Source organism: Cervus elaphus, chromosome 24 (genome assembly GCF_910594005.1).
Source record: "Cervus elaphus chromosome 24, mCerEla1.1, whole genome shotgun sequence".
NCBI lineage: Eukaryota > Metazoa > Chordata > Mammalia > Artiodactyla > Cervidae > Cervus > Cervus elaphus.
Window position 1 is genome coordinate 60,437,424 of NC_057838.1, and position 26,090 is coordinate 60,463,513.

Here is a 26,090-nt window from a genome sequence, read left to right on the forward strand (position 1 = left end):
ACGGGCCCACCCCGGGTAGGCAGTTCCACGGGGGCTGGCTAAGCCACAGCCGGCCGGCCTGCAAGGAGCGCCCCCTGGGGAACTGCTTAGGTGCTGACGGCCCCACGTGAGCCTCAGGGAGCTCTGCCTGCTGACACAGCGGCTCCTAAGAAAGCCGTGCTTATCTGCCTCACTGGCATCTCTGGCCTCATTTGTAGCCTTGCTGCTCCAAGCCTGCACCCACATCCCACCCGAAGGGTGAGCCTTAAGGGTTGTGCTGGAATACTGGGGATTCTGAGAGCAACCTCGGAGCACAGGGAGGGAATCCTCAGCAGGTATGATGCATACCATCTACCTCTTTTCCCTTGCCAGAAAGGCAGGAGGCAAAGCCAGTCCACAACTCCTAACCGGTGTCTGAAATCTGGTCACTTCCACCCACCTGGGCAGACGTGTTTGTACATCCATGCTGCCCCCACTCACAGGAACGGAAGCTGCACTGACTTGGCTCACTCTGCTCAAAATGGAAAGGCAGGCAAAAGCCAGGACTCCAGACGGGCAGTCTCTGTACTTCTGTTTACACACAATGTATCAGAAGTAACAGATCTGTCCTTCCTTCCAAGGAGTGTGAGCAATAGCAGCCCTGGGCAGCAGAGCCCAAGCCCACCCCCACAAGGAGGGCTGGTTCATACCTGATGGTCTGTGTGCCAGCTAAGTAGGGGTTCCCCTCCTGTCTGCTCCTTCTTCCCTGGGATGAAGGACTGCCTCCCCTCTTCTCATCTTCCCTTCATTCTTTTAACTCCCACCTGGGCACACCCTTTGGAGTGTCCCTCTCTCCTTGTCTGGCCTGGGAGAGCTGACCTCTGTGACCACAACCCAATTCACCTTGGTCCAGGTTCCTAGGCTGACCACCTCACCACCGGAGGGAATGATCCAGGGCAAAGCTGTGACCATGAGCTGGACTTCTGGTTCAGTCCTTCTAGATACTCAGGAGAGAAATGTGGGACCAAAGGAGATGGGGTCGTCTGTATGTGGCGGGTAACACAGAGACAAGGAGTGGGAGGAAAGTGGCTGTGAGGCGGGCTGTGCTAGAAGTGCTGAGGTCAAGAACCTCACTGCCTGCCCCCGCTTCCTTGCAGTCTGCTCTCTTCCTGCCCTCCTCTGACTGCCAAGCTCACGTTCCTCCTGGCACTAAGAACCCTATAGAAGCACTTTTCCTGTATCAGCCAGGGTTTGCTTTTCTGGAGCCTTTAGAAAAAAGGCCCTGAATGCTTTTAAGAGAATGGGTGAGCCCTATCCACTGGTTCCATCAGGTATGGAGGAACAGAAACAGAAAAGTCATACCTTCTATACAAGCCCAGGAGAAGGCCTCTGATAAATACCCTGTGAGGATGCGCTCATGGAAGGGCTCAGAGTGGTCTGTACTGAGCGGTCTGTACAGAAGCAGCTCCCCCAGCAATTCACAGCAAAGGCAGAAGGAGTGGGAGATTCCTGAGAAGGTGGCCTACGGAGCCTCTCAGTCCTTCTCCCCTTCCTGCCCATCCACAATACTCAGGCAGGCTTTGCATTACCCCCCTTGTCCATGTTGCTGCTGTTGTGGTTTAGGTGCTAAGTGGTGTCTGACTCTTTTGCAATCCCAGGGACAGGAGCCCATCAGGCTGCTCTATCCATGGGATTTCCCAGGCAAGAACACCGCAATCGGTTGCCATTTCCTTCTCCAGGGGATCTTCCCAACCCAGAGATCAAACCCATATCTCCTGCATTGGCAGGCAGATTCTTTTACCACTGAGTCACCTGGGAAACCCTTCCCTTGTTCATACTTAGCATTAAACCTGCTTTCTTAACACTACTGTAGTGTGGAGTGAGAAGGGGACCATGAATGCTCAAATGACCCACAGGTAGGCTCAATCAGATAAGCACAGCTCTTCTCTGTGCTCTATGCCCATGGAAAGAAAAGGGACCTAATATACTGACAGCATGCCTGCACACTCACACCATGCTTACGCCAGTGCCTCCGAGCTGGGAGGGCTCACTGGGCATATGGGTAGGTGGCAGCTCCAGGTGGACTGCATGCCAGGAAGACAGGCCTACAAGCAAGCTGGCATGGAGCCCTCAGTCCATCTCTGGACCAGCAAGGAGAGGATGCTTTGGGCTGGCTCCGTCGCTCAGTTGTGTGTGGCTGGCTGAGAGCAGGCACAGATCTCCTTTCTGGGCTAGGTGGAATGAGAGCTCCTGAGGTTTCAGACCAGTTCCTACTGACCAATGCATGTGCATTCCCTACGTGGGTGGATGTTTTTGACAAACAGAAGTCTCCCATGCTGTGTAAATCTGATGAATGTTTTCTGAGTTATGGGCAAAATGTATTAATGTTTGAACCTTTTTTATGATGAAATAACTCATTTAAAAAAAAACAATTTTAATTCAAGTCTGGTGTTCAGCTGCTATAGTTCCCTGCATGACCCTAGTTTAGCTTTCTAAGACGTGCTCAAAGCTGAGTAATGAGACAACAGCTTCAACAAGTTACACAAACCTAGCCTTTCCAGTGTATGGGGCACACCCAACAGCAGGTGGTCAGTGGGCCCCACAAGAAACTCTCCCAGAGATTGGAGCAGGATGGTGGGCAAGTTCCAAGGAAGTCTGAGCCAATGCTGAGAATGCCTGCTAATTCTACAGTCAAGTTTAACAGAGAACAAGCCTGTGAGAGGAACCTGGATGGTGTTGTAAGGAAGAGAGACCCAAGACAAGAACATGGACAGGAGGCAGTATGGGCCTCCTTCGGCTGTGGTTAAAATCCACTCATTTTTACGGCTCACATTTTCTATGGCAGATCAGAATGCTACAGTAACCTAAGCAAATCTAATACAGACAAGCAGGGGGCCCAGAGGCCCCTGATCTTGGAGCATTAGTATTTACAGATGTGGAAAGCTGGTGTGTGGCGTTCTTTTACACCCTCAATTTGCGACTGGCTTCCAAGCCACATGATTAAGCTGTTATTGTCTTTCCCCAGAGAAAGTCATGCTGCCTCCAAATCCAATGCATGCACATGGGCACCCACCTCCTCACCACCCCTCACAGCACCCTCTGCAGCTGCTGCTACTCCTGCAGGGTTAAGGTGCCATGGAGCCCAGTAGGGGCTGAGGCACTCGAAGCCTCGCCCGGGGACACCCACCTTGCCTTTGTTGAAGTAGTGGATGATCTTGCGGCACAGCCCCTCTTTCCGCTGCCACTCCGTCTGGGATGGGTAGTGGAGGAACTCCCGCAGGGGCCGCTCCTCCCACTGCAGCAGCTCGCAGTAGAGGAGCAGAGTGAACGCAGCTTCTGTGGGGACAGGCTCTAGCGAGGTCCTGGGGCAGCCAGGTGCCCGGGGACCCAGTGTGCACAGCCTAGGTCAGGGATGCCGGACACCACACCTGAGAGAGAGGGGCTGTCCAGCCACCCACCAGCCCTTGACCACAGCACGAAGGGACCCAGTGGACCCCGTCCTCCCTCAGCCTGGCCACCTGCTCTGGGCTCTGGATAAGTGTGGCTCTCGGTGCACAGGCCGCTTTGCTCTGGGACACACTGCCATGTCAGAGAGAGCTCCTGGGTTCCCTTTTGCTCAAGGGACTAGCGCTTCTTCCCCAACCTTCTCAGAACTGGATCGGAGGGGTGAGCTCTGACAAGCTTTCCTCGGCCATCCCACAGCCAGCCTCCATACCTCCAGCTCCACTTTCTGACCTCAGCATGGGGAATGACCCTTTCTCCTCATCTCGACCATTTCTAAAAGGACCAGCGAGCAGGAGTGTGTAGTGTATGGTGATAACTGTGTGAAGGGCTCCATTCACAGAGGAAACTACAGCTGATGCTGGGTCCAGGGCAGAGGACTGGTGACGTCTCCCGTACACATGGAACTGATGGGGAGGGTTTATAAAAAAGCCATAGCTCAATACTGTGGCTTCCTAGAGCCCAGGAGTGAGTCACACTGAATTACAGCTGCTGCTCTGGGTCCTCATCACACGGCCTGCTCCATCCTGTTTTATTTGTTTCTTTTTGGCGAGCATCTCCTATTGGCAACTTAATTAGCTTGAGCTTCTGCCTGGCCTTCAAGGCCCCATTCAAATCTGTGGAGAATCTCTTTTCTAATTATCTTGTGATCCATTTCCAGTTTTAGCCAGGCTTGCTTGCCCACAGCCTTCCCAGGCCCTGCTCACCTCTGCCTCTCCGCCTACACTCTGGCCACCAGTCTTCCTGCCCAGGGACGCACATGACTCCTCACTGGAGCTGCAAAGCCCTTTCTGACTGTGGGGACAAGCCCGTGAGACCTGCAAGGCCTCCCTATGGAACTTAGAAAATCATGTGAAATCTTTTTCTTCCCTGTCAATATTCTTTTTAGATGTTATTCCTGAGGCCACCAGAAGCAAGGCTTAGCACCTTCTCTCTGTCCGAATTCCCGACCTAGCCTCTCAGTCTCATCCCAGTGCTCTAGGAGTTCAGTAAATGCCTCTATTGATACATGGAACTTTTCAGTCTGTCACTTCACTGCCCCCTCAAAGGGTTGCTGGGATCATGGGTGGAAGTGGATGCAGAGGATGGCAGATTCAGCCCAGTCATCTCAGACTTAATTCTTGCCAAGCTGTGTCAGGAAAGGTGGAATCTCTGTGAAACAATCTCTCATATCTAACAGAAAATAGGGAAGGAGGTTTCTTCGTTTCTACAAATTCATCTCATTCTAGTAACACTGTGGACAAGAATAGCCTAAATTTCCTGGCCTATCACACCACCTGTGGCTCAAGGGCTAAGATGTGATGGCTGGTTACCATGGTGAAAAAGTGGTTATTTTGGGGGGAACAAGGTGATCACCCAGGGCACATGTGGGTACACTTGTCTTCCTGACTCAGAGCAGCACTCAGTAAACAGTGTGACAGGTATGTTTTTAAATTTTTCTTTTAGAAAAGGCCTTAGTAATGGACTAAATTGTGATACAGTGAAAAGGCCCCTGTCCAGCCAGTCAGAAAGTCAGGTGCACACTGTCCATCCTCACGGGAGCTGCAGGGGAAGAGCCCAGACCACAAGGCAGGTCCGCCAGCATGTTTTGGAGGCCCCAGGGTTAGGCGATGAGCCTGGGCTGTGGCCTCACTCAGCCCAGCTGTGAGGTCCTCGGAAAGGCTCTGCTCGTGAGGAGCAACAAAGAGCTTAGGAGGCTCTGAACCTGGCTCCCGGGATCTGGAGGTCACCCTCAGATGGGGGAAACAGGAGGCAAGGGGAGTGGAAGAAGCTTGGCAGCCAGGCACAAGGGCAAGTTCCCCCTGCTTTCTCTCCACCACGCGTTACAAAGGACTTGAGGGCAAGGGGTGAGGGGATGGGTATCGTGGGCGCGGACACTCCGCTGACATCCGGCGGGCCCCAACTCAGAGCTCTCCCCTGTCAGCTGCACATGTCTGTCCAGTCCTTTCCCGGGGGGAGGCCGGGCTCTCCCCTCCTGCTTACCTGTGTAGTTTTCCGCCTGCAAATGCATGTCACAGAGCTTATGGATGTAGCGGATATACATCTCCTCTTTATTAATCTCTGATTTGTAGAAGTTCTGTAAAAGAGGAGGAAGTACACAAGAAGGCGAGAGGGGCTGCCACCTCTGGAGGATGTATCTGAGCTCCAGGCAGCTGGCCAAAACCCTGGGGGTGCTGGACAGGAAGGAGGAGGCAGGCCGTGGGGGCAGCCAGCGCCAGAAAGAGAAGGGACCAGTCATAAGGCACCCCTGCTGGGGGCAAAACCTCTGGCAGGTCTGCAGGGGTCCTGAGTGGTGAGAAACAGGAATACCAATGGTGGAAAAGGGAGTATGTCAGAGTCGGTGGGACCTTGCCAAGAGGCCAGGCTACAGCTCTGTCTGAGGAGAGGCTCACTGCATTCCTCTCTCGAGTGGGAATGTGAGTTTCCAGAGACAGGGCTGATGTCTGGACGCAAACCCTCATGCTCATAACCACATACTGCAGAAAGGACAAGGTGGTCACAGGGCGGGACAGAAGCCACTCCATGAGGCAGAGAGGAGGAGCAGCCCAGGTTCTCTTACCATCAGGTTAACAGTGCAGCCGATCTTCTTATTCTCTGTCTCCTCTCCTTTCATGCAATCCCTGGAGGGGAGAGCGAAGATGGATGGACCAAGTGGTGCCTCTGGGACAACACAGACCTGCAGTGTCCCTGAGGCTTCAGTGTGTCCAAACCCCAGAGGAGGATGCTCTCCAACAGAAACCTGTCCACGGATGGGACTGTGCTGTGCGTTCCCTCCAGGCTCTGGACCCATTCCTAGGGCTCAAACATCTCTGTTCAGCTGTACCCTTTTCTGGTGGCAGTGTGCAGAGCCCAGAGGCTATATCAGGGCATTCAGGAGCACCTACCAACGTCTTCAGTGCAGAAGTATGTCAGTAAAGTAGAAGGTTAAACCCTCAAGTTCTTCAAAGGGAAGCCACAGAGCCATCCATAAAGGGCAGTTTTCATTTTGTAGGACAGTGTTTAGGGGAAGCCAATACAGTCTACTCCAGGGACCTGCCTTCAGAACCCTGTAGCCCAGCAACCATGGCACAGCCGCCAGGTAAATCATCTCACTGACTTTTCTCCGTGTGGTGTCCTTCTTGTGCACTAGTATTTGGAATCCCCTCCAACTAGGAGCAGTGGATTTGAAGCTTTCTTCTGATTTAGGGGTAGCTTCAGCCAGGGCTGAGCTGCATTTGTGCTGAACAGGCTTGGATGCAGGAGGAGTCACGGCTAGCCTGCCAGACACAGAACACAGGAACACTGAGAATGGATCCTTGCCAAAGGAGAGTGGGGACTGATCAAATCCATGCTCCTCTATCAAGGAGGGGCGGCCTAGCACAAGGAGATGAAAGAATGAGGAACAGACTGTGAATCCAGCAAGAAGCCTCCTGTACACACAGCCACCTGAGTCCCAGGTGCACCCCCCTGATATCTGCACGAGACACAGCACAGAGAAGACAACTACTGCTTGGGGCTGGTTTCTCTATCACCCCTCCTCATTCCTTACCACCTTCCCCTATAATCTCCCTAAGGCCCTCTTGGCTCTCCTGAACTCTACTGAGAGAATAAGTAAGGCCCCAGTGGCAGTGGCAGTGTTCCTTTTAGGCTAAGTCAAAAGCCATGATATGACTGAGAAGGCAGGCTTTCAGGAAAAAACATTACATGTGAACTCCCAGATTCCACATATCATAAAGATCTCTGAGCTCACAGGCTGCCTCCTCTCATCTACACCTGGCCAGGGTCAAGGACAGAAATAAATAGATTTTACACAAAGAATGGAGGCATGGGAAAATCGGGTACCCCTTGCCCTGGAAAAAAGAAGTGAAACTCCTCCTGGGTCACAATTCTGTGTAGTTGGTAAGTCGTGTCTGACTCTTTGCCACCTCATGGACTGCAGTCTGCCAGGCTCCTCTGTCCATGGGATTTTTCAGGCAAGAATACTGGAGTGGGTTGCCATTTCCTTCTCCAGGGGATCTTCCCAACTCAGGGGTCCAATCCATGTCTCCTGCATTGCAGGAAGATTCTTTACTGCTGAGCCACCAGGGAAGTCCAAACAAGTACAACAGTTCTGTATTGGGTGATATTTCCCTGCCCACCTGCCATACGGCTCTGAGGAAGGTCTGCACTAAGATCCCACCTCACTCTGGAGATAGCCTTTTTCCTCTCTGCTGTGCCCATCCCTCTGAGTCTTGACTTTTCTGGAGGAAAAGCCAGATGGCTACATGTCCCTAGGACACCTCCAGCGTAGATGTGCCCACGTACCAGGGGTAAGCCCAGGAAATCCTGGCCTTACGCCTGAGAGAAGGCTTTCACCCCTTCCTCCTTGGCTATCAGGAGATTCCTAATGACTGGTGACGGCACACAACACCAGAATAGCCCTGCCTCTTGTGGTCACGTGGTCTCAATTTTAAGGTCAGGGGATCCTCCTGCTGGGGGGAGGATGTGACCAGAGAAGAGGTCAGGTAGGTTCCTGAGAAGATACCTGTAGTCAAGGAGGCGTTCCATGAGGCGGGTGACTGAGGTTACAAAGGAAATGCCGGTCTCACGCCATGTTTCCTGTTCAACCTTCTCCAGCAGGCTATTGATAGAAGCAAACAGAACGCACGATTCATGAGCCTCCCGGGGGCACCAGTGTAAGGTCCCAGAGCCCGGGGGGCCTGTGATAGATCTGGAGACGGCAGACTTACCACATGGCAGTCTTACCTGGGGTAGGGCCCAAACAGCTGGGTTCTACTCCATGCAGCAGAAAGCAAAGACAAAGCAATTACTGAATGGACAGCAACAAATGAACATGTCTTCCATTGTCCTGTGTGAGCTCTTAAGGATGCCACTGAGCTGAGGGAGAAGCTTCAGACCCCCAGCCCCTGTAGGGGTACACACTGTGGGAGCGGTTCTGAGGAAGCAGCTGAGGACCAGGCCACTGAGGGAGAGACCTGGCTGTGCCAACTGGCTGGCTGCCTCTATCACTGCTCAGAACCATCCTCAGCAAACATGCTGACCAGCCTTTTCACATAAGACCAAGGGTAAGACTGCAATCAGTCTTGAGGGCCCAGCATGAAGGACAGACAGTGAGTCCAAGAGTTATACCCAGTTATCTCCACTGTCACAGGAGACTTCCACAGAAAATGGCCAGAGCCAAGAGCTACATGCCTGGGTCCCTTTCTCACTTGTCAGCCCGTGTTCCTATTATCTCCAGGTAGGCTCTGACTTCTCCAAAGAACCTGGTTTCTGAGATCCTCTACCTTCCCATTGATGATCCCAGGTGCAGGTCTTGCTGCTGACCCCTTTGTACATTGGCCCTAGCTCCCTGAGGTCATGACAGTCCCCTAGAGTGAAGGGCTCAGCCAGGGACCAACAGTGGGGACTCACACCCATAGCCTGACTGTTGTTAATGCTGCAGTGATGACATCTGTCTTCCTTGCACAGAGCATCTAACCTGAGATGGGGCCTCTGGGAGAGTGAGGGTTTCCCAGGTGACCCATGTTCCTAGAGCAAGATGGCAGGATCATTGGTTCTCACCTCTGAGCTATGTGGGAAAAGCTACTATGCACACATTTCCCAAACTGTGTTCTACAGAGCTCTGCTGTCCTGGGGGACAGAGAGGTGTTCTGTGAGCAAACAAGCATGAAAGTGGTGGGTCACTACACCTTCCTCTTCAGAGATTTTTCACACCTTTCTGCATACTGAAGGCTTTGAGAAGTTCTATTATACAGAGGTTTGTTTAATTTTCTTTCACTGAGTCTTTTCTAAACTGATTAGCCCATGATCTACATCCCCCAGTGTACCTACACAAACATCTTCTCCTAAACACAAATTACGAAATGCTGCTCCACAGTTATCAGTGGCTTTCGGTTCTCAGACATGACTCAGAAGAGTTTGTGAAACACTTCTTTGTCAGGTAATTACTAACTGCAAGTTATTTTTGTGCTTTTTCCTTTGTAGTAAAATCATCAGTGAGTGGCTTAGGAAGAGACTTCACTTCCTTATTTCCATAATTAGAAACATCTTTGGCCAAAAGAAAAACCCTAAGGATGGATTCATTTTCACAAATTAAAATTACTTAAGTTTCAAATGAATTCACATTTTATTGCATGACTCATCAAGGAACAAACTACATAGGCAGGGTACAGGAGAAAGATTTCCCCCCCTCCTTGAAACTGGAACGTCTGGATGGTATCCCCAGACATGCTTCTTAGTGGCCACGCAACTGAGGGCAATGCCACCGCCTCTCCAAGCTCAGTTGCATTATTTTTATTCATCAGGACACTCTCTGCCCTACCCATCTCACAGATGTATTGTGAGGATTAAATCAGAAATGTCAACATTTTTGTCCACTGTAAAGTTCTAAGCAAATGTACAGTATAACTAATAGAAAATATGTTACAAGCTTATCTTCAAAATGCTACAGCTAGAAAATCTCACAGCTAGAAACAATGAGTGAGATGGGAGGAGGCGCTAAAGCTGTAAATGTCTTCACATTTTGCTTTTCAGGAAGATAAAATACCCAATTTACTGCCTATGTGGGAGGACCATGGCTCTCGAGTCCCTCCTTTAGACTGAGCCCCATAGCTGTGTCCTGTCAGGTTTTGTGGCCCCATCAACTCAGGACCGAAGCCATACTGGTGGACCTGGGACCCTTGACATTCAGTCAGTACAGCCACCCTGTTTCACAAGTGAAAACTGGTCTGGAAAGGGGGTATAACTTGTTTAGGTCACAAAATTCATGGTAGTATTTTTCAAGCTGACTGTACAATCTTACAAAGCTGAGATTTAAACCCCTTCCCCTCCCCAGAAAGGCCAGCGCTGAGCCCTCATTGAGTCCCCATGAGCTGTTTGCCCAACTAGGATACAGTACATGGTATGAAGACATATGGTGATCCTTTTCCTATTGGCAAACCCAGGAGCTCAGAGTTACTGTGTCTACACCTTTCAGTTAACTACGATAATCCCTGAGAGCACCTGCTGTCATGACGTCTCTTTCTTGTTGACAGAGGTGAGCACTGCTGCCACCAGCAACAACCCGGGTCTCTCCTGATACCCACGCTCTGAAGCCTGCACAGAACAGGCTGTACCCCTACCCTTCATTAGCCCACTTCACCCTCTACCCCAACGTGGGGTGCCTCGGGCTGAAGCAGCTTACAGCAGGCCGAAGAGCTCCCTGTAGCTCTCATCGCCTTTCCCTTCTGATACCATGCTGTCCAGCTTGTCAATCAGCTCGGCCTCCACCTAGAGGGAAGCAGAGATTTTGTAAACCGGAGATGAGCTCAGGGGAAGGATGCAAAATCTAGCCCTCTGTGATGGGGGAGGATGCTGGGGAACTTCTTCCTGCTTTTGTTCTCGTACCAAAGAAACCCTGGAGAAGGTGGGATCTCACCTACAGCACCGGGAAGCCACGCTGCCTTCCCCCATCAGGAAGGGCTCCCACTCTAGGGGTTTAAGTAAGAGCTGGAACTTACACATACGTCTCAGATACTCTTTTTCCAGGCTAGGGGCAAAAGGCAAGGACTCTCTGGAAAGAGAAGTATTTTGGATCCAAAAGACGCCTTTGTCAAGTGTTGTTTTTCTTTCTTAAAAAATGCTCATTCAAGGGAATTCGTATAAGACATACTTGGTTAGAACTTTACCCTCGGTCAGCCAGTCACAAAGGACGCTTGCTGGGGTCTGGTCCTCACCTTAATGGCTGACATTCATTTGCACTGAGGGAGATGGGTTTCCTTCAGAGATTCTCCTTGAGAAAAGGCTCCATTCTTTGTCCTCATAGCACCTGGAGCCCTAGGAGCTTACCTTGTCAGCAGCTGCCTTGTCAGTGGGGGTCCCTGCACTTGTTACTGGGTTCCTAAACTGTGAGGAGCAACACTGCGTCTATTCCTAACCCACTAATTTGCAAGGCTTTCAACAGTGCTCAGTCACTTTCCTAACAGGCCTCAATGCATTTACTCTGAAGTGAGAAATTAGTTGTAAAGTGATATGAGATTAAAAAAAAAAATCTTTTAAACTGCTCATTAACCTTTGAAATGTGGTCCTGCGCAATTATTTGTATATTTTATATGAACAAAAAATGGCATGGCTTTTAATAATGAGCTGTAACAAAAGGCATTTTCTCCTTCCACACAGGGCCAGAGTCCTAAGGCAATGAAGTAGTAAAAGAATAACTGAATTAGAAAAGTCATTGAAGGCAATTATGGCTTTTGAAATCCTATCAGTGGAAAATAAGACTGGATGAATAAATATGGCCCTTTTATAGCAGTCTGCTATGGCCAGGGTGGAGGTGGTTGTACATCTACGTTTGGCCTAATGAGTCAGCTGCTTGAATATACTTTTTGGAAGACACACACAGTCTGAGGTCTGCAGTCCTTGGGATTGAGGTCGTCTGCCTTTCTCTATGAAGAGAAAAGGCGCCAGCAGGGACTTGCCTGGGGTCATGCAAAGTCAGGTAGGGATCTCTCTTCACACACGCAGGTACAGGTTGTGCTTTCCAGAACAGGGCAAAAGTGGGAGGGGACCTGGAGCAGCAGAGGGTACAACGGTGCAAATATGGGTACAGCCGTTTCCTGGAGTTCTCAAAATGGTTCCCTGGCCAGCAGCAACAAGTCCCCAGAGATCTTATTAGACACACAAATTCCCAGGTTCCACTGGATCAAAAACTCAGGGGTTGTGGGGGGGCAGCAATCTGTGTTTTTACAAGCCCTCAGGTCGTTCTGAGCCCTATTCCAGGGTCAGAACTTCTATATTAGGCAAAGGAGCTGGTGAGGGAAGGATTTAGGGACAGTACTTTCTCACTCCCTGTAGTGCTGATAAAGGGAGAAGTTACTAAGAGGAACAAAAGTCCAAAACATGACACTAAAAATCAACATATGCAAAATCAATGTCTCTAGGTTACACAAAATGCTAAGGTCTTCAAATATAACGTCATAATTGGTAATATTGACCATTTTAGGTCTGTGGAGTTACTTTTATTTTATCAAACCAATATTCTTGAAAAGAAAAGGTCAGTTTTCATTCCAATCCCAAAGAAGGGCAATGTTAAAGAACGTTCAAACTACTGCACAATTGCACTCATTTCACATGCTAGCAAATTAATGCTCAAAATTCTAAAAGCAAGGCTTCAACAGTACATGAATCAAGAACTTTCAGATGTTCAAGCTGGATTTAGAAAAGGCAGAGGAACCAGAGATCAAATTGCCAACATCCATTGTATCAGAGAAAAAGAGAATTCCAGAAAAACATCTACTTCTGCTTCATTGATTATACTAAAGCCTTGGACTGTGAAAAATTCTTAAAAAGAGCCACCTTACCTGGCTCCTGAATTGACTACACTAAAGCCTTTGACTACGGATCACAACAAACTGTGGAAAATTCTTAAAAAGAGATGAGAATACCAGACCACCTTACCTGCCTCCTGCAAAACCTCTATGTAGGTCAAGAAGCAGCAGTTAGTACTGGACATGGAACAATGGACTGGTTCAAAATTGGGAAAGGAGTATGTCAAGGCTGTATATTATCACCCTGCTTATTTAACTTATATGCAGAGTACATCATGTGAAATGCCAGTTGAATGAAGCACAAGCTGGAATCAAGATTGTGGATATACAGATGACACCACCCTTATGGCAGAAAGTGAAGAGGAATTAAAGATCCTCTTGATGAAGATGAAATAGGAGAGTGAAAAAGCTTGTTTAAAACTCAACATTCAAATAACTAAGATCATGACGTCCGGTTCCATCACTTTATGGCAAATAGGTGGGGAAAAAGTGTAAACAGTGACAGAGTTGGACCATAAAAAAGACTGAGCACCAAAGAATTGATGCTTTTGAACTGTGGTGCTGGAGAAGATTCATGAGTCCCATGAACTGCAAGATCAAACCAGTCAATCCTAAAGGAAATCAATCCTGAATATTCACTGGAAGGACTGATGCTGAAGCTGAAGCTTCAATACCTTGGCCACCTGATGTGAAGAGCCAACTCATTAGAAAAGACCCTGATGCTGGGAAAGATTGAGGGCAGGAGGAGAAGGGGATGACAGAGGACGAGATGGTTGGATGGCATCACTGACTCAATGGGCATGAGTTTGAGCAGGCTCTGGGAGATGGTGAAGGACAGGGAAGCCTGGTGTGCTGCAGTCCAAGGGGTCGCAAAGAGTTGGACACGACTGATCAACTGAATAACAACAAAGATAATTGATGCAATCATACTGTTCTAAGTGAAAGAAGTCAGTCTCAAGAGGCTACAGTCTACATGACTCCCTTTACATGACATTCTGGAAAAGGCACACTGTCAGTGATGGAGAATAGATCAGTGGTTGCCACAGGTTAAAGGTAGGGGAAGGGTTTGACTATAAAGGTGTAGCAAGATGGAGATTTTAGGAATTAAAAATTTTTTTAAAAATCTTGATTTTGATGGTGGTTACATGACTTTTTTGTGTCTGCCAAAATTTACAGAGCTGTAAACCCCAAAGAGTGAATTTTATTCTTTGTAAATATAAAAATACATAAATAAAAATTTAAAAATTACTGTCTGCACTGTCTGTTGCTCAGTGTTAGAATCACTCACTCTAAGACCACTGGTTCATCCCAGAACCACAGAGTTGGGGGGGAGCTTAGAGGAGAGTGATTACAGTCCCCAAGGCAACAGAGAAATCTCCCCTAGAGGACTCCAGGGAGCTTCTGTTTGAGAACCACCAACAGAGAGGAGCTCCCCATCTCTGAAAGCAGGCCAGCTTATAGCAAATAACTTTTTGCGAGCAAGTTATTTTATTGGCTAAAACTGGTGTTACCACCACTGTTTTCTATCTGTTGTTCTTAGTCCTATTCCTTGGAGCTACAGATACAAGGGCAGGGGCCCTCTCCTCCACTTTAGGGGTGGCAGAGGAACCACCCAGAGGCACAGCCTGAAGCCACTCAGTCAGAAGCCAAGCACTTATCCCTCATGGGCCCAGCTCTCTGTGTAGGAGTCTGTGAAGTTCTCAGCTCTGAGAAGTTATCTGGTCTGGGCTCTAGCCTTAGAAATGCCTGGACCATACACACTGGGGAACCTCCAGAGAGAAAAGACAACATGCTCCTGGGACCTCCTTCTGAGTGAAGTTGGGAGGTTCCAGTCTCAGTCACTCTCTCCTTGATCAGAAAAGTCCTTTCACATGATGTTCGGTTCCTTTCCTCTGATTGTTCTCTGACCTGTAACGTCTTCTCTGGCCTTCTAACTTCTCCGGTAGCACTTCATGAAGAAAATCCACAAATCACATCTGGCCAGCAAGGAAGGGAAACCCTTGGATGGGACTCAAGACAGCCAAGAACTACACTAGAACTACAGCGTGGCCATCTGCATCATGTGCCAGGGCCAAAGGGGGTCCATTCCAGGGAAGAGTCCCCCTAACACTTCTGGGGAGGGGGCAGCTCTCACCTGTTTGAAGTTGCCGTTTTTCCTCTGCTCCCAGTCCATCATATCGTGAAAGATGGGAATCATGATATTCCGCACTTCAGGCTGTGGGACCAGTGTCACACCCAGGAACGGGCCGATCATTCCCGGAATGAAGTGGATCTTATGTTCACCTGAACAACACAACCCAGCAGATAGAAGTTTATGCTCCACACACAGAAGCTTCCCGAGTAGGGCCACAGCACATGATCTGACCTTCACTGGGAGCATCAGAGAACACAGAAAGCTCTCCCCTATGGGTTTCTGAGATAGTCCCTTCTCTTGGCTTTTTAAGAGTTTGCAGACTAAATTGACTCAGTCCAGTTGAAAGAAAATTCAACAGGCACAAGTTCTTTCCAGAGAATTTGCTGGAAGGTTCTACAAACTATCTGAGAATCATTCTGAGGTCAAGGAGCAGAGTCACTACTCTAGATAGAATAGGATTTCTGAGTACCCTGCAATAGTTTCCGATAGTCTGTTCACAGTATTTATTCAGCAAGGAAAATTAATCAATTTCCGCTTAAACACAATGCACTGACCCTGGGGTTTCTGTCTATAGCCCAGAGGCATTTAAGTGATGAGGATGTCCAGTCTACTAGAGCTTCTTAAGTCCACAGGCCTCTTCACCGTCGGAGCTCAAATGTGCCCAAGAGTCCCCCTCTTGAGTTAGCAGGAGCCTCCCGCACAGCCGTACCTTGACAGACTGGCTGAGAGACTCTCTACGTATACCCCCGATCCCACCCCTTGCCTTCACATTGCATTTTTGACGGTAGCACTATATTTATTCAAACCAGCTTGGCTCATCTCTCAATTTTCTTAATGAGGTCTTTCCATGGGAAGAGTGTGGTATGAATTTCCCTGTGACTAGCCTGTCAGTTGGGGCATGTTCCCAGAATCCAGGGCCAGTCTTGAAGACTATGGGACAGAACTTTTCTCTTCCTTGTAAAGGCGAAACAGAGTGAACCATCTTCCAGAGCTCTGCTTTCAGTCCTTCAGAGACTCAGGGGACAAACTGTGGGCCTGTGTAATGACTGTTACAGTCAAGCAAAATCACTTCCTGAGAACTAGAAAATGTCATTTCCACCAAAAACGATGAGGTAGGACTGGCTTTCTTGGGGAAATCTGACATGGTTTTTTAATTCTTCCATGTTGATAGCCTACCTAAGGAGCAAGTGTTAGCGAGCCTAGAGGCAGATTCTGCATATTCCAATCTTGGTATTTGGTATAGTGCTGGTCCCTTGTGTTTCTGGGAATTTCAGAATCAACTTCAGGGCGAACATTTATATCTGGACTGTGCTGGATGCAGAGGGTATGAGCACTGAAGCTAGAGAGCTGGTTTGGGGAAATGCAGCTCCACTCATGGATGGAAGGCCCCAGGGCTGGCAGAAATGCCTTGCATCTTGCTTGCTGCTTCTAGGGTTGTGACTAGATGGTTGATGGAGGACTATGAGATTTTATGGCCCTCCTTCCTAAGACTTCAGAGTCATGAGCTTAGTTGAAAGCAGTTCTCACTGGGAAGAACAGCAGCAGCTTCTCTGGCATCCAGGGCAGGCCTATCTAAGAAGCCAACAGAAGCAAAGGACGGCCCACCTAGTCACAAGGGCAACCCAAGGATTCCACCAAAACCTGACAATTTCAAGATTCAAAGTACTGGATATTAGAGAAGCTTCAAAGAGAAGCTCTCAAAAGAAGGGAGACTAAAATCAGTCTCACCTAGATGAGGCAGTTCCCTTCGTACATGCAGCTGACAGCGGGAACCTCGTCTGGATGCCTGAATACCAGAGACCCGAGAAGGGTTTCAATCTTTACTAAAAAGAACAGTTGCCCTTGCTCATGTGCTGACTGGGCTTCTGGGCCTGTGACATCTGGACTTGGATATGGACAGCCCAGAGGATCTTATACTCTTATAGCCTCAGACATTATGTTCTTACAGCCTCATCTTCTTTTTCTCCTTTCGACTTTTGTTCTCAAAAAAGGGTCTGTGCATATGTATCGCTGGGGTCTTATTTCTCAGCTTAACTCTCTCTGCCAAGGGCTTTGTGCACATGTGCTACACTATACTATCCATCTGAGGTGTTATGTTAAAGATATGTGACGATCTCTTGGGTCTGAATTAACATTCATAAAACCTGGGGGAAGTAATTAGTCTTGTAACTTCTTATTTGGCTACGCAATATGTGTAAGGGAAGAGTGTGGAGAAAAGACCTACCCAAATTCTGCCACATGCTGAAGAGTTCATAAGCCATCATCACACGCATGTCCCCATACCTGGGAATAGAACACAGGAACCAGCTATTAGCATGAGAAGGTTCAGGAAGACAGGAGGCCAGCATTTCAGCTCTGTTTCTAGCACTTTCCAAAAGACAAAGTCATTTTGCTCTCAGTTGCACTCTTATACTTGGCTCCTTGGGAAGCCACCTCAATGAAAACCTTGTGGACATCTCTAGGAGCCCCTCCTGGAAACAAAACTCCATCTGGGCACATGTAGGAAAATGAATAAGAGACATATGTCTTACTTATCTAGAATCTTCTTCCTCTTGGTGGAAGTAATGATTTCTAGCTGAAGGCTTGGCTGATTTATGAACAGAACTGCCAGGCTAAAATAAGAATTCCACACCTAGAGAGAGAGAGAGAGAGAGAAAGAGGAAATATGTGACAGCCTGAGTTCTTAACCTTGCAAGGAGAAATTCTAAATATATGCATGTAGCGCAGAATTCATTTCAGTGTTAAGATCTTGATTTTTAGAAAAATATCTTTGCAAACAGGACTTTCCCCTGCTTTCTTGACTTCTCTGAAACCAACAGTGTTGATTCTGGACTGGAAAACAAACTCATGGGTTTCTGGCTCCCAGCACCTCCAACAAGGGTTTCCTAGGTTATACTCTAATCATTATCAAGCCTGGAAACTGTTTGATACTATGAACAGATTAAGAAAGCCCCCTGCCACCTATCAGACACTTAGCTGAATCCTTCTCAAATTCCTGACCTGCAAACCTGTGAGCAAAATAAAACAGCTGTTTTAAGTAAAACAAAAACAAAAATAAAAACAGGGAGTCTGGTTTTGGCTTTCTACGGTTATTACAAAGATAGTGATGAATTTTAGGAGCTCCTACCTTAAAGTCGAAGTCTGTCTCTGTGAAATTCTTGTGCAGCGCAGAAGACAGGTACTGGACAGTAGTGACTATAATACTGCAGTAAGGGGACAAGGCGTTGGCAGAGTTAAAGGACTAACAATGGCATCCTACAGCTTAGCACCTGTGGTCTGTGGCCCATGTGCAAGCTTCTTGAGTACAAGTAGCTCTCGTGTAAGATGTGACTTTAAGGGAGAAGGATGTGCGTGCATGCTCAGCTGTGTCCACTCTTTTCGACCCCATGGACCATAGCCCACCAGGCTCCTCTCCCTACGGGATTTCCCAGGCAAGATACTGGAGGGGGCTGCCATTTCATTCTCCAGGGGATCCTCCCAACCCAGAGATAGAACCCATGTGTCCCACATTGGCAGGTGGATTCTTTAGCCCTGAGCCACCTGGAAGCCCAGGTGAGAGGGACACATGGCACAAACCCCACAAACCCCTGTGGAGAAGTGCCCTGCCGGGGGTTCCCGACCAAGCTCTGCTGACAGCTCGTCTTGGCTCTACTTTTCTCTGGCCACAGTTTCCCTGTAAAAGGAGGGGAGTGAGGTCTCACGGTTCTCTCAGGTTTCTTCCAGTTCAAAGAGTGATTCTAGTATTTGGGGGGCTCTTAGGAAAATGAACCTGTATTATGACCAACAGAGGACTTAGAGTATCGTTCTATTACTCCACTTGACAACAGGGGTTTACAGTTAGTAAATCTCTACTTTTATCATATACTGTTATTTTCATGTGTAAGTCATTTGATTTCAGCCTTTGATCCAGAATATCACTTTCAATTTTTGCTCAGGCACAATTAAGGGATAATGGGAGGCTGGCTTGCTAGAGTCAAGAGCACAGGTTAAGGGAGAGAGAAAGTGAAGTGGGACAGGCAAGTAAGGGTTTAATTACCAAGGGCGTTAGATGCCTGGCAAAGGAGCTTACACCTAACAATGACCACCTAAGTTTTGGTGCAGAAGAGGGGCAAGGCAAAAACAGTGCATTAGAGAGACTCGTTACCAGCAAACAAATTTGAAAAGTAAAAGCCTTGAAAGAAGAGGCTTGCTCCTGCAGAATGGGCTGGAGAGCCTGAAGTACTCTGAGTAGAACTAAGAGACAGAAACAAGAGGGGGTCAAATGGAAAATCCACTATTTAAGGAAATACCTCTGCAACACTGTTTATAACCATTCTTCTGTTCTGTATGAAATGTTTGCAGTTTTCAAAAACAAGAGCACTATAAAAAGTACAGAGTAGAAAGACTATCCTGACACCCTGCTAATAAATCTAACACAAATAATTTCACTACATTCTGCATAATGCCGATGTAAAAGGCTGATCAGAGGGAGGAGGCAGCAGTCTAGAGAGTGGACGCCAAGTGGCCTTCTCCTGAGTAGAGGGGGACCCGACAAACAAGCACCCTACCACCCACATGACTTGTTCTCTTTGCCAGTAAGAAGCACAGGGCAGAAATATGAATGGGGCAGACAAGCGGGATCAACCTTGGAGTGAATTCTGTGGCCAGTGGCAGAGGTGGGCAGAGCCTCATAGCTAGGTCTTGGGTGGGTAATTAGCACTAGCTGTGGGGGACGAGCAGTGTCTGGCAGACAACACAAATCAAATCAAGAGGAGGGCTTGGGATGCTGCCTGAAACCGCAGAGCAACAGAGGCCAATGACCAGGCCCTCCTCAAGCAGGAGCCCTCCTCTGGTATCACAGTTCCCATTCATAAAAGTTCCTTTCCTACCCTTATCATGACATCATCTGCCAGGCACTTTGACTCCACTTTTGAACTATCCTTGACTATTTCTCCTCCTTGATCTTTGGTAAATGGCAAATTCCTGCTGACTGCACTTCCAAACACTTTCACATTTAAACCCTCTCCTCTCTGGCCCCACAGCTTTGACCTTGACAAGTTTCCATCTCGCTTCTTCTCTCACATGTAATAGTCTGGGGACAGCTGCATGGAGGCTGGCGCAGGGCCCTTCCACACTCACTTGCTTGTAAGAAGTCTCATCACCATCCAATCCCGAGGAAAGACACTCATCTTCATCAGGTTCCGGAACACACAGAAAATCTTCAGCAGGAATTCCTGGGCCGAGAGGAAAATCTGATGTGAGACGCCACCTCTACCACTGTAGCACATACCTCCTCAACAGGCTCTCTGACCTCTAGATCATGACAATGGAGGGGACCAGTGGGTGACGCTCTGGCTCCCTTCATGAGTTGCTTCTCTCTTAGAGGGCTGCGTGGGAGTGACGTCTGGCCACTGCCACAGGCCAGTCCCAAACTGGGGAGAAGAGATGTAGCTCTATGCCTGTTCAGCCCAGCGCCTAAAGGCCAAAGCACATGGGGTCCAGCAGACCTGGCATCCAGCTGAGTCCACCAGTCTCAATCTGTGGGGGCTGGCCCCTGAGCACCTGATTGTAAGAACTTGTTTTCTTGGGTGTTAAGAACACACGGACTGGAGAAGCACTTCAGGGATAGACGAGTAAGAATCTCCAAAAATGTGCTTCTTCATGAAAGCAATGAGAACAGTGCAAAGACTGGTTAATGAAAGGCTTGCTGATTCAGGAGAATCAGCCTCATTTTCTGTGGGAAGAAGAAAATAAACAATAACTAAAAATTTTAAAAATTTAAATGGCAGTAGAAGCTACTTGAAGAACAAAAGAAGAGTTCAAAGTGGCTGCTTTGCGGGAGTAGTGGGCAGACGTGGTCAGGTTGAGCCAAGGAACCAGTTTTATGTCACACACTTTGTAAAATGCTTTGGCTTTTAAAATTGTATATACATACTGCTGCAATAAAAACAAACATTTAATTTAAAAAGTAAGGGAATGATGCTTCTGACTGAGAATTGGTTAGTGTCCTTCTCTCACAAACACACAGTGAGAATGATTTAGAACAGTCAGGACTGGATTTTCAAGCTCTACACACCAGTTCAAGCATTGCTTGACCTGGATATGAGCTCCAGGCTCTGGTTAACTTATGGCTCACTTCAAGGGCTGTCAAGTTCATCCCTCTGAGAAGACAGGCTGGCCTCACTGCAGTAAGTTAGGGATAACAATCTGTAGAGACCCACATCTGTGGAAAGGTAGGCCAGATCAAACACCAGAAAGTAACAAGTGATACTGATTAACTCATATGATTAATAAGGATTACACAAATGGAAAACAGCATAGTGCATTACTGTGAAATATACAAGTGACTTGACTCTGAATGGAGGCAAAGCATAGACATAAAGTTTACAACAGTTCCTTTATCCAGGGATGAACTCAGTAGCATGGTCTTAAGCAAACACACAAGCCCTTGAAGTCTGTCAGCAGCTGATATCCTTCCAAGTTTGGGAACACTCTCCTGTCATCTGGACCATGGGCCTATTTCTCTGGACTATCTTCCCCTCAGTGCTCTAGATCCAGAGTGATAGCCAATGGACAGTGTTCATATTTGCTCTTTACAAATATGAATCTTTCAGAAATATGTTTTACTGAAGAAAAGTTGTCATTATTATTACTACAGTTATTAAACAGTGAAGCCTGTTTCATGGGTAACCTGCAACTCAACTGCTGTGTTTATAAGAGAGGGAAGAGTCCTGGTTGGCTGATAATCAGTATGGCCCAGAGAAGTGTCTCTTAGAGGCACATGGTCACGGGGTTGCGATCAGTCAGGAAAGACTTGCCAGTGTTCCTGGGGTCTGGCTGTATGGGAACACCACTGGCTATCTGCTTTTGGAAGCCATATAGTCAGCTGTAAAGTGAGGCTGGTAAACCTTCCACTCTCAGCAGGGCAGTCCACTTGCACTTCTCTACTGGCAGGGGAAAAACTGCTGGGCAGTCTTAGCTGCATGCTTCCTTTCCTGGGTGAAAGGTCAGTGTTTCTGGGCCTACCTTGAGCTCATCTTTGCTCTGGAAGTTGTCCAGGAGGTGCTGGTAATGTGTGTCACACATCTGGCGGAGGAGTGAGAGAAGGCAGGACACATACTCGCCCTGGGGAACAACCCAAAATACACTTAGCAAAGCCAATCACAAGAGCTGTGTTCCCCCAATCCACAGAGGGCAAGGAGAGAAGGAAGGGTCTGAGATGGCCCCAATGATCATGAGAGGGAAGGTGACAACTCTAGCCCTGAAAATGAATTTTCTTTTCTGCTAAAGGGGTGCCTGGAGGGCTTGGGAGTTTTAATAAGATTTCTGCAGCATGGGGCTAATTGAAAAATCTTAGCCAATATGAAAGAAGTACTGCCAAATGAGACAGACATTCTAGTTTTTGTTCTTAGGCAACTTTTGGCTGCATAATCCTTTGTTATTATATGCTGTCAGGGCACCATACTAAAGTCTGGAGGGGACCCTGGGAACAGGGAGCTCAGACTTCTCTGGACAGAATTTGGACTCTGCCCAACCACTGGGCTGGAGAAGTCTTTCTGCAAGGATCTCCTCTGGGAACTCCAGAGCTGACATGCGATTGCTGGAGATGGAACACAGTAGATCAACATGACCCTCGGGAAAGCAGAGGAGTCAAAACTGACCTTTCTGAGAAGATGAGCTAATGGCTTTAAGTAAAAATTTAAAAATAAAAAAAATGAGTCTTTAAAATTTCTTCAAGTTCCAATGGGGGTACACAGATGAAAACCCTGGCTTAAGGATTCCAAAGACTTTTACCATCTCTTAGAAATTTCTGACATGGGGCAGCTGAGCACGGATTCCTCTTACAAGGCTGCCTCCTCAGAAGAGATGGAGGAAAAACGACTTCATTTGGGCAGTTTTCAAATGTTTTTAAGTTTGTGGGACTATGACAACTCTGTTTTAGTCTCAAATCCTTTTGCGACTCATGAAATTATTAGACATATATGTATGCAAAATATATACAGGTACATGAACCTCAGTTTTATCTGAAGAAATGGACATAAGCCATAATTTGTTTTGAGGATCAGATGCATTAATGTACATAAAGCATTTAGGTAAAAAGGCCAGCACATAAAGAAGTGCTCAATAAACTGTTGTTATCTTCATTAGATGCATGTGAAATAAATCACTTCTTTAGTATTGCTAGTGAGTTACTGCTTGTAAAGTGCATAAAGCAGGGTCTGGCCCACAGCCAGCACGGTGTCATTGCTAGTTAGAAGGGTGGGCTACCAGGACATGCCAGGGAGCATATGTTCTTACCTATAGTGAGAGTGTCCTGCGTAGGAGTTCCTAAGGGAGCAGACATTCTTTCCAAGCCCATATGCTCTAGAACACATCTGCTCTCTGCTCTCCCTAACGTGCTGGAGCTTGACTTGCTCCCACAGGAGCTTTTCTACAAAGGTATCACTGTAGTCTCCCACCTGCCAACAGGAAGATCCCCAGCAAGCTGTTTATCATGTCCCAACATCAGGGCTAAGAAGTGCACGCTGCATAGGAGCGGGGGTGCGGGGGGGAGGTCTGGGGGGTGTCTCTCTGCCTCTCCTGAGAGGCTCTCCCAGACTGTTTCTCTCCTAGTTAGATCATGGGAGATCACGGTCCAACACCAGCGCTATTCTACCTCATCATGTTTTCCCTGATGCTCGACATTTAGATACAAATACTGTAGGCAAAAGCAACTAATCTGTAGGTACAAGCAGATTGTGAGAAAATTACTGTGGTGCACACATCACTGCCGAGAGCCTGCTCCTAGAAGGAACAGTCGACAGCTGTCACCTTCATTCTCTGCTTTATTCCACATTACAGAAAGTGACCTGATTCAAAGGCAAAGGCCAGTGGAGACTGTGTGCAGGAAAACAGGACAGCAAGCATCCCTGGGTCTGTCCCTAAGTACACTCCTCTGAGGATGAACCTAGAGCTTTCAGAGTGGAGATGGAGTTCGACTGGAGAGGGGAAAAGGGCAGCATGCGGACAACCATGCAGGGAGCGAAGCTGAGATGAAGGTGGTGTGATGTGAGATGAGGTTCCGTGTGGAGGAGCCCCAGGTTAGAAAAGAAAGCAAGAAAACCTGAATGTTAGTTACTAACAGTGATCTCCGCTGTGCACTGCGGGCACCTCTGCCCTCTTACCGCCTCCTGAGCGTGCGATTTGCTCATGATGGTGAGCAGAGTCTGTAAGAGCACATCCAAGAGGCTTTCCACCATCATTTCTACCTCCTCCATGACATCTGCCTCCTGGAGCGAGCAGCGAGAGAGCACAGGGTTAGCGCCAGGCTGGCTGACGCGCAGTGGGCAGTACTTACTAAATCAGCCACGGTCAGGAGCAGTCTTCTGACATAACTTTCAATACCAAGCTCCCAGCCTCACTGGCATGCAGTGTCAAGGAACTTGGAACAACGGCTCTGAGAGGAGGGGAGGCACACCTGCCTACGCTGCCCTGGTTTGGAGGTTGGAGACTGATCCAGACACAGCAACACCCTGACACCTGCAATTCTGAACCTCAGGCAGATATATTAATCTTGATACACAAGGACGAAGCGAAGATCCTAAGTTAAATGTTTTCTCTGATTTTCCTAGAAAAGTCAGGAGAGGGCACACCACTGCTGACTAACACTCTGAGAAAACGGTAGAATTCACACCACGGGGTGTGGAGGCAGCACCTTCCCTACTACTAGTGCACACAGAGGCATCTCAGTCTTCCTCAGGGCCGTTTTCTCTGTGAGTGACCTCACTCTCTGCCAGGCCTGACTGCTGCCCAGACATGCTCCCTCTAGCTCCTCGGCATTCCTGCTCATGTTCCTTGCTCTCCCAGAAAGACCCTGGTCTCGGTGTGTCCCTCTTAGGCAGCCTCAAAGAAGCAATGGAGCATGCTTCCTCATTGAGGGCTGCTTCCCAGTGAGCAAGTTCTGACTTTAGGAAGAGTTTTTCTAGACCTCTTACATGCAATCCAAATCCTACAGCATGATTTTCATGATCTCACAAAGAGATTCCCGTTGCCTCTTCTCCAGTCCCTTTACACTATTTCTGGTCCAAATGCCCATCCATCTATCAATCCACCATTCACTAAGTATCTACCATGGGCCAGTAACTGTTTGAAAACTTGAGCATACACAAGTGATCAAGAAAGGTAAGATCTCTGCTTTAGTGGAGCTTAAATTTCATCCACCCCCCACCCCAGCTGTCCATTCAATGTAGTTTTACTGAGTCCCATTCCACAAGAAAGATTTGAGAGGCTCTTGGGACCACAGTCTTCTTCCTCATTTGTTGAACTAATTATAACATGTTTAAAACCTGTGATGGCTCTTTGAGTAGCTGTGGGATTAGGCTCTAACCCCACAAATACAACCAGATCACCTCCTTCAGATTTTCACTTGTTCCCATTCCTCTTTCATCCCTCCCCTCCCCTTGCTATTCCCCTGCAATTTATCTCTTTCCTGTAGTAACCAGCCTCCCATCCCCTCAAGCTGACGCTGGGTCACCAGTACACCTTATGTGCCTGGTGTTGCTTCTCTGAGGCCCGGTGGGAAGGCGAGCTGCCAGGCCTTGCCTGGAGCCAAGAGCAAACAAAAGGGCCACTACAGCCATTGTCGTCACTCTGCCAAGGTGGGCCGCCATTACCAGATGGTCCTTTAAGTCTGGATACCAGATACCAGAGCACCCTATTGAGTCCTTGCATCCTGTTCAAACCAAGCACATTTTTTCTTCTCTGCACCTCTCCCATGCTACCTTCACAGACAACCTAACCTCCTATGTTTGTATCACTTGGTTCCTGGTATTTATTTTAAATGCATTTGAAATTTTATTCTCCAGAAACCTTATCTCAACTTAGGAAGACTGTGTAAATAAAGATTCAGTCTTATTTTAAATTTGTTTATACTTTCCTATAGTTTTCAAGTTTTCTTAAAAAAAACTCATTTCTTCCATAGTATAAACATATAACATAAAGATAATTAAAATAAATTCCTACCCTTATCCATGCCTAATACATGTTTTTCTGCCTTCCTTAGCTCCCCTCCCTTCCAACCCAGGTCTCTTTTAAAAAACTAAAAATAAAGAAGAAAGAAAATAGGCAAAAGCACTACCAGCTGAAACCTGAGCCCTCAAGTACCATTCCAGCATCCCATGAGGCTGAGAACTATTGTGGGCAACATGTATCGCTCGTACACCCTGTCTCATCTGGCATGGTATAGGAATGCCATA

At 47.8% G+C, this 26,090-nt stretch overlaps 1 protein-coding gene across 8 annotated transcripts in view; it reads right to left on the reverse strand.

The window, feature by feature from the left end:
• DOCK3 (dedicator of cytokinesis 3) overlaps nucleotides 1-26,090 on the reverse strand; it is a 267,277-nt gene that overhangs the window by 31,645 nt on the left and 209,542 nt on the right. For 6 of the 8 annotated variants that reach the window (XR_006337624.1, XM_043886681.1, XM_043886680.1 and 3 more), the window contains exons 26-38: nucleotides 23,979-24,125; nucleotides 21,883-21,981; nucleotides 19,996-20,090; nucleotides 18,005-18,080; nucleotides 17,409-17,509; nucleotides 17,102-17,160; nucleotides 14,878-15,026; nucleotides 10,622-10,707; nucleotides 8,185-8,211; nucleotides 7,964-8,059; nucleotides 6,020-6,080; nucleotides 5,443-5,536; nucleotides 3,146-3,294 (exon numbers count right to left, since the gene is read on the reverse strand). Coding sequence is in view for 7 of the 8 variants with exons in the window: in XM_043886681.1 (XP_043742616.1) it covers nucleotides 3,146-3,294; nucleotides 5,443-5,536; nucleotides 6,020-6,080; nucleotides 7,964-8,059; nucleotides 8,185-8,211; nucleotides 10,622-10,707; nucleotides 14,878-15,026; nucleotides 17,102-17,160; nucleotides 17,409-17,509; nucleotides 18,005-18,080; nucleotides 19,996-20,090; nucleotides 21,883-21,981; nucleotides 23,979-24,125 (1,239 nt within the window). In the remaining variant the exon portion in view is untranslated. The remainder of the gene's footprint in view (nucleotides 1-3,145; nucleotides 3,295-5,442; nucleotides 5,537-6,019; nucleotides 6,081-7,963; nucleotides 8,060-8,184; nucleotides 8,212-10,621; nucleotides 10,708-14,877; nucleotides 15,027-17,101; nucleotides 17,161-17,408; nucleotides 17,510-18,004; nucleotides 18,081-19,995; nucleotides 20,091-21,882; nucleotides 21,982-23,978; nucleotides 24,126-26,090) is intronic. The other 2 variants (XM_043886679.1, XM_043886678.1) reach the window with 2 other exon arrangements.